Below are 9,608 nucleotides of genomic sequence, written 5' to 3' on the forward strand. Positions count from 1 at the left end.
AGCTTGTGCAGTTGTTATCACTTTTCACTGTTTACAAACATCACTATAAACAAGAATAATGCTCGGTTTTGCTCAATATCACTAAAGTTAACTTCAATACTTTGAAATGATAAGATTTGTTTTAGGTACAAATCTAAGGCTTCGACCTAACCAGCGGGAAAACTTACGCTCAATATGACACGAGTTTGTTTTTTAAGAGTTTAACAATAATTTTATCAGGTTACTATGATGAGAATTATAACACCATGTAGAACTTAAAGTTAGGCATCGATTCGTATGTAATTATTTAAAATTAAAATGCATATGCATGTTAAAATAGCTGAAATTGTACTGAGTGTCCGGCTTTCGAAGCGTCCGGGAATTCGATGCAAAACGGTATTTTAAATTTTTTTTTTTTCAAAAAAATATTTTTTTTTAGTGTGTATTTTTTGCATCGTCCAAATAGTTACCTACAACTTTGCCTTAGAACGTTTTTCTCTAAAATGGATAGTTTTGGAGCTAGATTTTTTCAAAAAAGTTGTTTGCAAAATCCATAAGGCCCTTTTCAAAAATTACTCTTGAGTCAAAAGATCTCTTTATCTATGGAAAACACTTATTTTAGTATTCCGAAAACATGTGTGAAGTTTAATTCAAATCGAAGATAGTCGAGTTCGGCGATTGATCGATTTGACAAGGAATTCATCCCAACCCAATTGCAATAGCAGTGCAATGTTGACACTATTGTCCATGTGTTTATTGTGAGAATTGACAGAACATTATTTTTGTTTGCGATGATAAAACAAACAGAATTACTAACAAATATTCTCAGATTAGCAGCCAGTCTAGGGCTGAAAATCTCTTGAATAATGATAAGAATATTAATAATAATGCTGAACAATACACACTTCCTTTCTAAATTGATGGTAGAAAAGTGCAAATGAATTCATACAAACATCGATAGGTTTCATTCATAACAAATCCACCTGTGAAAGATTGATCGTGTGATCGTAAAATTTTGCTTAGAGATCTCAATAAGTGCTGTAATGTTCAGTTTTAGCATAGTTTTATTAGAGTTGTACGGAATTCTATAGTAATTCATAAAACCAATAAATTCAATCAGCGTTGAAAATGTTACTCAGTAAATTTACGATTTTGCTAGCTTAATAACGAAATCATACGAAGCTTTAACAAAAACATCAGGTGAATCATAAAAGTCTCCGATTACACCAAAAAGGAGCCAAAAACGGTGAACTTTAGTGCATACAGACTTGTTTGCTATTTATATCCATCAGATCTCAAGTACTATGTTTCGTATAGCTATGCTGTGTTCAAAACTTATAAAAACTCCAACTCGAACGACTTTTGATACTAATCTTCCATCAAAAGACGTTCGAGTTGGCGCTATAATTGAATTAGAAGAGTCACAAGGATTCAAAATCTTGAAGTTTGAGCGCCGTCGCATGTCTAGTTTTGGTGCTAAAACTTAGTGATTTCATATTACGGGTTTTCCGGTGGTCATTTCGGTGCTCCAAAAGGACCGCAATAACCATCAATTTATTCTTCTGGCAAAATACATTCAAACATAATAAATCGTTATAAGTTGGACACAATTCATTTGGTTTTTGGCATAAATCCGAGTAATTTCATCGAATTGTCCAGATTGACCACCTTCCGGAACTACAGGAACCGGTTCCGCATGGACCTTACTGGACCGAATTTTTCAGGGGATGTGCGTTGGTAATTGGTTCCTTATAACAGAAAAAAAAATATGCCAAAATATCCATCAACCGAATAGTACCGATGCACTGTGTTTTGTTTTCTCGATTTCATGCGCTTTTTGAATAGTGCCCAAACCTTTGATTTTAGCGATATAGTTTGTTCGGAGAAGTTTAAAGTGCAACTTTTGACGAAAAAAGTTTTGTGATCAATCCACCTTGCAGTGAGATAGAAAAAATATTTTTCAAAACATTTAGATAGACATGTGGTGTCTTCGGCAAAGTTGTAGAATTGGCAATTTGAAACAACTTTGTCCAAAACACGATTTTTCTATCTCTTATACTTTTTGAGATATATGCCGTTGTATGTGAATGGCCCCTAAAATCATATTTTTTTAACGTAACACTTTTCCCCGTGTTTTTGCTGAACATATCATCACCATATCTTTTATAGTAAAAAAGTTATTCATGAATGACTCTATTTTCAAGGGGTAGTTTAGGCCCTTATAACGGGCTTTGGCGCAAAATGGCGCAGACAACTCTTACAAATCATGAAAGCACCATATCTCCTCTTTCGGCATTCGATAAATTTTTTATCTATAAGCGTCTTTGTATGGGTTTTTACTATCAAACAAATAAGCCTTATTAAAACGAATTTGACTGATAATTCTTTTACTTTAAGAGATAGAGAGGTGCGATGTTCAGCAAAAACACGCGTTTTAAGATGTTTAACAACTTAGTAGAAGACATGAAATATGTCTTCTAGCAGAATTTTCAGTGCAATATCGCAGTATGAGGTTTGTGAACGAATTAAGAGGGAAAGTATTGAACTTTTGAAAGGCTAAGTATGCTTAAATTTATGCTTCATGCTTAAAAATTTAAGACAGTATTATTTGCATTATTTACAAAGTTCGAATTTTTGGAACTGCACTTCCAGGATATTGGCGCTTTTTATACCAAGGATTTCTTGCAACGGAAATGTCGAAAAATTGCTTTTATCGCACACAACAACAAGCTGGTTCTAGTGGGTAATCTTTCGGTTGTCGTACGATTAATCGGTGTTTGAACCGTCATTTTTATTGCACAAAATAAAAGAGGGGGACGGACCTGGTGTAGTGGTTAGAACACACGCCTCTCACGCCGAGGACCTGGGATCGAATCCCATCCCCGAGATAGTCACTAAAAATTTCAGTGACGACTTCCTTCGGAAGGGAAGTAAAGCCGTTGGTCCCGAGATGAACTAGCCCCGGGCTAAAAATCTCGTTAATAAAGATAGAAAAAAAAAAGAAAAAAATAAAAGAACGTAACTACTGATAAGTTTTTCTATTTTGTTAAACATGATTCTTAGATAAAGACTAAGTAGCCCGTCATTCGTTTTGGCATCAATGATGATTTTTCAGTTTGCATTGCAAAGTGATAAAACTCAGTCTTGACAGTTTATATTGGCTTGCAAAAGTATCACTGTACGCGCTAACATGCATAAAGTATGCTGATACTTTTTCAGCTGTGTCAGTGTAAAACCAACTGATTTTCTTTGATTTGAAATCGTAAGATGAATTAGCAACAATCATTAACGACGCGTACAAATTTCAATGACGATCTACTTCGCCTTAAATTGATTCAGAAGATTTTGTTGTTCACGTTAGAATCATGTTATTTATTTTATATTAAGTATCATCCAAAATTCTGCGGGGGGCTTGACCCCCCTCCTTTTTTATACGCCAATGGTAAGCCGTATGCTACGGCCCTGCAGACATGAAATTTAGCTCTAGAAATCGACTATTGAGCACACATTTAATAGAGATTTTTCTCGGACTGTAACGCTCTGAGAAACACCTTACAGAGGACTACGGCAAACGAATCAATTTATGGCCTGGAGCTCTAAATTAGACTGGGGATGAACGCGAACGGCCACTTGCCCTGGAGCATCGATCCAGTAAATTGTGTGACGCGCGGTCGTTCGAAGCGAAAGCCCGGGGGCCATTTAGCCTATAAACAAATAAGCATCACCGGACCGAAACCGGAGACGTGGTCGTTCGCTTGGAACCTAGACCTGGTCTACTCTGTTGAGTCTTGTCTGGCGCTGCACCGAGCTGTGTGTGTGAGTGTCCTGTCGTGAAAGAGTCTCGACCACATTTGGATGCTGTCCAGTTGACAGAAGTGGGTGGGGATCGATGTCACCATATGGTGTAACAGAATTTTAAGCATTAAGTGATGATTTATTTCAATTTCCTGTTCGTGTTCTCCGATGATGTTTACACTTGGGAAAAGGGAAGTTGACGCGGTTGGGCGATGACACTGACAAGAGGACCATCAGGGTTTTAGGTAAATGTAACCGCTGCTAATTGAACATATGGTTGCAGATGTGTAATATAGATTTAAAACAAATTTATGTAAAGAGAGCTTTATGAATTCAAGAATAGAATGGAATTTTTTCTTCATGCTTGCAAAAATGAAAGATTTTTCCTAATGCTTCCATTACTCAACTCCATTTGAAACCTTTACTTCACTTTACTTCGCCCGAAGCCTCGGAATCAGCTTGACATCGTGTTTGGCTTGAAGCATTAGCAGCGAAGGATCCAGCTCGATTTCACCCGAATCCGCTGCCGGAGACTCAAGTTCAAAATCATACCGGGACAGAAGTTCCACCAGAGCCATTTTGGCCATTACCTTCCCCATTCGGAGCCCTAAAATGATAACGTGATTGAATGTCGATTATTGATTGAAAATAAAGCATATTACCTATACAGACTCTTGGACCGTCTCCAAAACTGTAATGGGGCATTGTTTCCGATTTCCGTTCCCCATACCGATCCGGATCGAACTTCACCGGATCCTCATAATACCTCTTGTCACGCTGTAACCCTACCAGTGAAATTTGTACCAAAGTATCTTTCTCGATTACGACATCCGTTTCAGGAATTTTGTACGGTTTGGTGCAAACCCTGAACAGAACGGGTGAGATCGGATACTTTCGCAGTGTTTCATCGATGCAACTCTCCAGATAGGTCATTTCCGCAAGCGCTTCATAACTGATCCCTTTGCCACCATCCATCACCCTGTCGATTTCCTCCTGCACTTTCCCTATGAGATCCTTATTGCGGCACAGCTCAAACAAGCAGAACGTTACGGTTGAAGAGGTGGTCTCATACCCGGCATTCAGAAACACAAACGACTGCGCCGCCATTTCCTCCACGGTCAAAGTCTTATTCTGATCGACCTTATTCATCTCCCAACTTCCACCATCTTTCACCTCAACCTGATTCCTCAACTGCACCAACAGCTGAATGAAGTCTTTCCTCACCTCACCGCCGCCTTCCCGCTTCGCGATCGTATCCCTCACCAAGTTCAGCATGTACTCTTCAACGTCATCGTCGTTCAGTTTCACTTGTAAATATCGATTGATCTTCGGCGCCACAAAGGCCAACAACATCCGCACGGAAGTCTTCCAACTCTTGGAGAAGAACCTCCCTCCCATCTGCCGGAACAGTTCGTCCGGATTCCTCATACTGTTGCACTCCAACCCGAACCCTACCGAGGCGATCACGTCCATGGTGAACCGGGTCATAAGATCGCGAATAGCCAAGGCTCGTCCCACGTGATCATCGATCACCGCCGAAAGGGTTCGACCACATGCCATCATCGTCGGGAACATGGCCTTGAGCTTGGCGGTTGTGAAGGCCGGAGTCAACTTCAACCGCATCCGTCTCCACTTGGCTCCGGTCAGCGAGAACAGGTGGCCACTCAAAGGATCGCGCTTCTCATTGACGTGCGCTCCACGATCCACGAAGTGTTCAAAATCAACGGTCAGCATCCGTTTGACCAATTCCACGTCCGTTACGAGCAGGATCGGTTGGAGCAACGTGTAGATTCCGACGAATCGATGGCCATCGCGGACGGCTTGATGGTGGAGTTCGGCGAGACGATTCGAATAGGAGGTGCGCTGCTTAAAGGTGTCCGCAACGTTTCCAAAAGGAAACGCTGGATTCAGTTGAGGAACTCCCCGGCGCTTCCAGTGGCTGTAGGTCCACTTCTGGAAGAGGTAGACGGCAAGGACTACAAGCAAGATCGGAAGTAACATCCTGGCGCTTTCGCTGATCGCGTTAAACTAAAGTGGAAAGTTTGAGATCAACCCTTCTAGTAGTTCGATGTTTGTTTTAAGCCCGGCGCGCCGATCAGATGCGAGAAAAGTGTCTAATCATCTCGGTTGTTTACCACCGCGTCGATCGGCAGCTCATCAATCACGCTAGGTGTGGCCGTACGATTCGCTTCGACTGCATGCAGTACGGTGTTTCGTGACAAAATGTTAGAAGTAATAATATGGGCAATTATATAATTATGTGCTCGAGTGACTAAGCAGAAAATAGTTGACAAATCGAAATCCATTGCGGAGTAGCTGGCACGTGCTGAATGTTTTTTCATGGTACATATTGAACGGCAAAAAATGTGTAGATGTAGCTGAATTCTTTCGAGATAGCTGGATGGATGAATCTTTAAGAGTGTCTGAATGTACGTTGATTAGCGATACAAATGAAATATAAACGATAATCGAACTTTTGACCTCAAGATCATAAATCTTTGCCTCTACTCACTACTCCAACAACTCTTCGAACAATTGCATCGCCAATTCACTATATAAGCGACTACATTACCTGTTTATGAAGGCTTGTTGTTTATTACTTTACTGCACCCTTCGGTATACAAGCTCATTACTGGCAAAATCAAGCCAAACCTCAAATACACTAAAGTTATTGCAAAAACTTTCGCGCAACATATGAGAAACATCATTTAAACCAGTGCTTCCCAAACTTTTTCAAGTTTCGCCCCCTTGAGGCCAATATTAATCTGGAATCGCCCCCCTGATATGTGATTCAAATATTTTAATAAGGAGAAAAAATGTATTCGACTCGCATATTCAATGAATCATAATACAATAACTATGGACCGATGCACAAGTTCACTGATTTGACGTTTGAGCGGTGCCGAATTCACTAGTTGCCATGGTCACGTAAATAACACGGCACCGCTCAAACGTCAAATAGTGAACTCGTGCATTGGTTCATTATGTACATTTAAAAATATTTTCTTATATATCGGTAACATGGACTGTAAATTATAATATCGATTTTAAAAATATCTTGCGTACATTACAGGCTACTGATTTAGTCGGTAAAAGCTTGGTCCAGTTTCAACTTAACAAATGTAATGTATTCATAGGCGCTTTGTGACGTAATTGGGGGCGAGGTTCTCCAAAACTGAACCAAATGCAATGTTTTCCAAGCAAACGCATTTATTTTTACATGAATATGTCATTTTTGGGTGAACTGCAATGATTCTGTTGGGGATTATTTATTTATTATCGTACAAATTGGGCCGAAGGGTCTCAGATTTTCATAAAGCTTTTTCCACAGGCAGGGCTCATGGATATATGAATAAAAAAAAAATTAGAAAAATTCAGGGTCGCCTATTTTTCCGGAAAACTCAGGTGGAAATTTTTTGTTTTCCCTTGACACTACTTACTTTGAAAAATCATAACTCAAGAACGAAGCATCGTAGAAACAAAATTTTTAGATGAAAATTCAAGCAAATTTTCTCAAAAATCCAAAAAAAATATGAACTGGAAAAAATTTTCCACAAAATTTTCCACCGTTGGGAAAATTCGTAAAGAAAAGCCGGAAAAACTATGCCCGAACTCGTTTTTTTTTGGATTTCTGAGAAAATATGCTTAAATTTTCATATAAAAACTTTGTTTCTACAATGTTTCGTTCTTGAGTTATGATTTTTCAAAGAAAAGTCTTATATGGCACATCTGGACATTTTCCACAAAATTGGCCATAACTCAAAAACGAAAAAAAATGCATTCCAAAAATTTCAGTGATTAAAGCTTATAAAATTACCTTCTCGAAAATATTTTTTTTGAAAATTTTCCACGAGTTCGGGCATAGTTTTTCCGGCTTTTCTTTACGAATTTTCCCAACGGTGGAAAATTTTGTGGAAAACTTTTTCCAGTTTATATTTTTTTTTGGATTGTTGAGAAAATTTGCTTAAATTTTCATATGAAAACTTTGTTTCTACGATGCTTCGTTCTTGAGTTATGATTTTTCAAAGTAAGTAGTGTCAAGGGAAAACCAAAAAAATTCCACCTGAGTTTCCCGGAAAAATAGGCGACCCTGAATTTTTCTCAATCTTTTTTTTATTCATATATCCATGAGCCCTGCCTGTGGAAAAATTTTCATGAAAATCTGAGACCCTTCGGCCCAAACCCGTATGGTAATAAACCCCTGTTCGCAATTGTTCGTTTTTGAAAGATCTCACCCCGTGAATTGTGATTTATATGCTTTTTCTAAAATTACTGGAATAATTTTCAGAAATTGTGAGTAATTAGGCCTGACGTTTCTAACACTTTTCTTCATACAATTCAAAAACCTTGAAAATTATATGAAGATCCAGAATGTTTTTCAACTTATTTATAAATTCAATTTATCAAAAGGGTGTTTTTCTAACACACGGACGTTCTTGAGGTATAAACCCAACGAATCTCTGAAATTTCTTCAAATCTATTTATAAATGGAGTTTTTTTTTGTCTTTGGAATCACTAGAACAAGATTTTTGTAGGCTAAATTTTCCAAAATTTGTTTATAAAATGATTGAAAACATCACAAAAGGTACTGTAGATTTTTTTTTTGTAAAAAGCTGGATGCCAGAAATATTAACTTCCAAACCTTAAAATTCACATACAAAAAAAATCCTTGGGCATCTTGGGCACCTTGGGCATCTGCAAAATCTCGTGAAAATCTCAAATGCTGACCATTCTTAAAACTAACATGATATTTAAAAAGCTCAATGAGTAACATAAATATTTTGAGATATAACGATCTAAGGGAAATATTTAAATTTGAAGTTGATTAACCTTCAGATGTGTGTCCTCCAAAGGTTATGACTAATTATTTTCAAATGCTTCCATGTTAGCTTTTTCGCCCCCTTTTTGGATTTTTCGCCTCCCAAATTCTGTTTTACAAATTTTCTCCACCATGAGCCTGAAAATCGCCCCCAGGGGGCGATTTAAACAGTCAAACTGTAGCTAGACCATGTTTTCCTAGTTACTCAGCTATATTGCAAATGGATTGAAAGAAACAAACGATTAGCTGTCGAACCCGTACACACTTAGATTTTCTTTCGTTGTTCGGTAAATTTTGTTACTGAAAACGTACTGTAAATAAATAGGCTTTACCGTAAAAACGTGCATAGTTGGGGAGATCCAAAAGATATTTCTCGATTACTTTTTCAAATCGACGTAAGTAACTTCCATACGGTTTTGAGAAAATTAATTCAGAAGAATCACAACCTATCTTCTAAAACTGTTTTTAAATGCATCACCTTTTTGACATTTTTTTCGCCGTGTACATTGCTTTAATTTTGCATACAATAAGCTCGCATTCAAAAACTAGGCAGCTACTGTTCTTCCCTACAAAAATTTCATTACAAAATGATAAGCCGATTTATTCAGTTACTTTCGACGTTTTTGTACCAGTGTAAAATCGACTCAAGTAATGTTTTGTTTTCATTCGTGGTTAAGTCACTTTGTCTCTCCATACAGCGGAGCGGCGAATGTAGTGGTTAGGTAGCGCAAGTTGAAAATCTTACTTTCGTCGTTTTGTAAATCCGGAAAGCAAACGTTCTAAAAGTGAAAAATCGAGTTGTTTTAGAGCAAAATGTGTAGAATTTCGTCTGCGAAACACGTAGAATCGATAAAGTAAGTTTGAATACTTTTTTGACTAGAGTCTGTTTGAATAAGTTTTCAAGATTTGTTTGTTTACACCGAAATCGTCACTTCATTTACCAAAAACTTGTAAATCGTTTAGATTCACCGTAGCCAGTAAAAGTTTACCGTACTTCGGTACCTAGTGCTACTGT

At 38.0% G+C, this 9,608-nt stretch overlaps 1 protein-coding gene across 1 annotated transcript; it reads right to left on the bottom strand.

Moving 5' to 3' along the window:
- Positions 1-3,892: 3,892 nt before the first annotated feature.
- LOC5571382 (probable cytochrome P450 6a14) lies at positions 3,893-5,839 on the bottom strand. Its single transcript, XM_001659611.2, has 2 exons — positions 4,437-5,839; positions 3,893-4,381 (listed from the first exon to the last, which is right to left on the bottom strand). Exons 1-2 carry the CDS (start codon positions 5,773-5,775, stop codon positions 4,206-4,208), a joined length of 1,515 nt encoding a protein of 504 aa, XP_001659661.2. The 5' UTR covers positions 5,776-5,839; the 3' UTR covers positions 3,893-4,205.
- Positions 5,840-9,608: the final 3,769 nt, after the last annotated feature.

The sequence above is a fragment of the Aedes aegypti genome, chromosome 1 (genome assembly GCF_002204515.2).
Source record: "Aedes aegypti strain LVP_AGWG chromosome 1, AaegL5.0 Primary Assembly, whole genome shotgun sequence".
In the NCBI taxonomy this organism is placed as follows: Eukaryota; Metazoa; Arthropoda; class Insecta; order Diptera; family Culicidae; genus Aedes; species Aedes aegypti.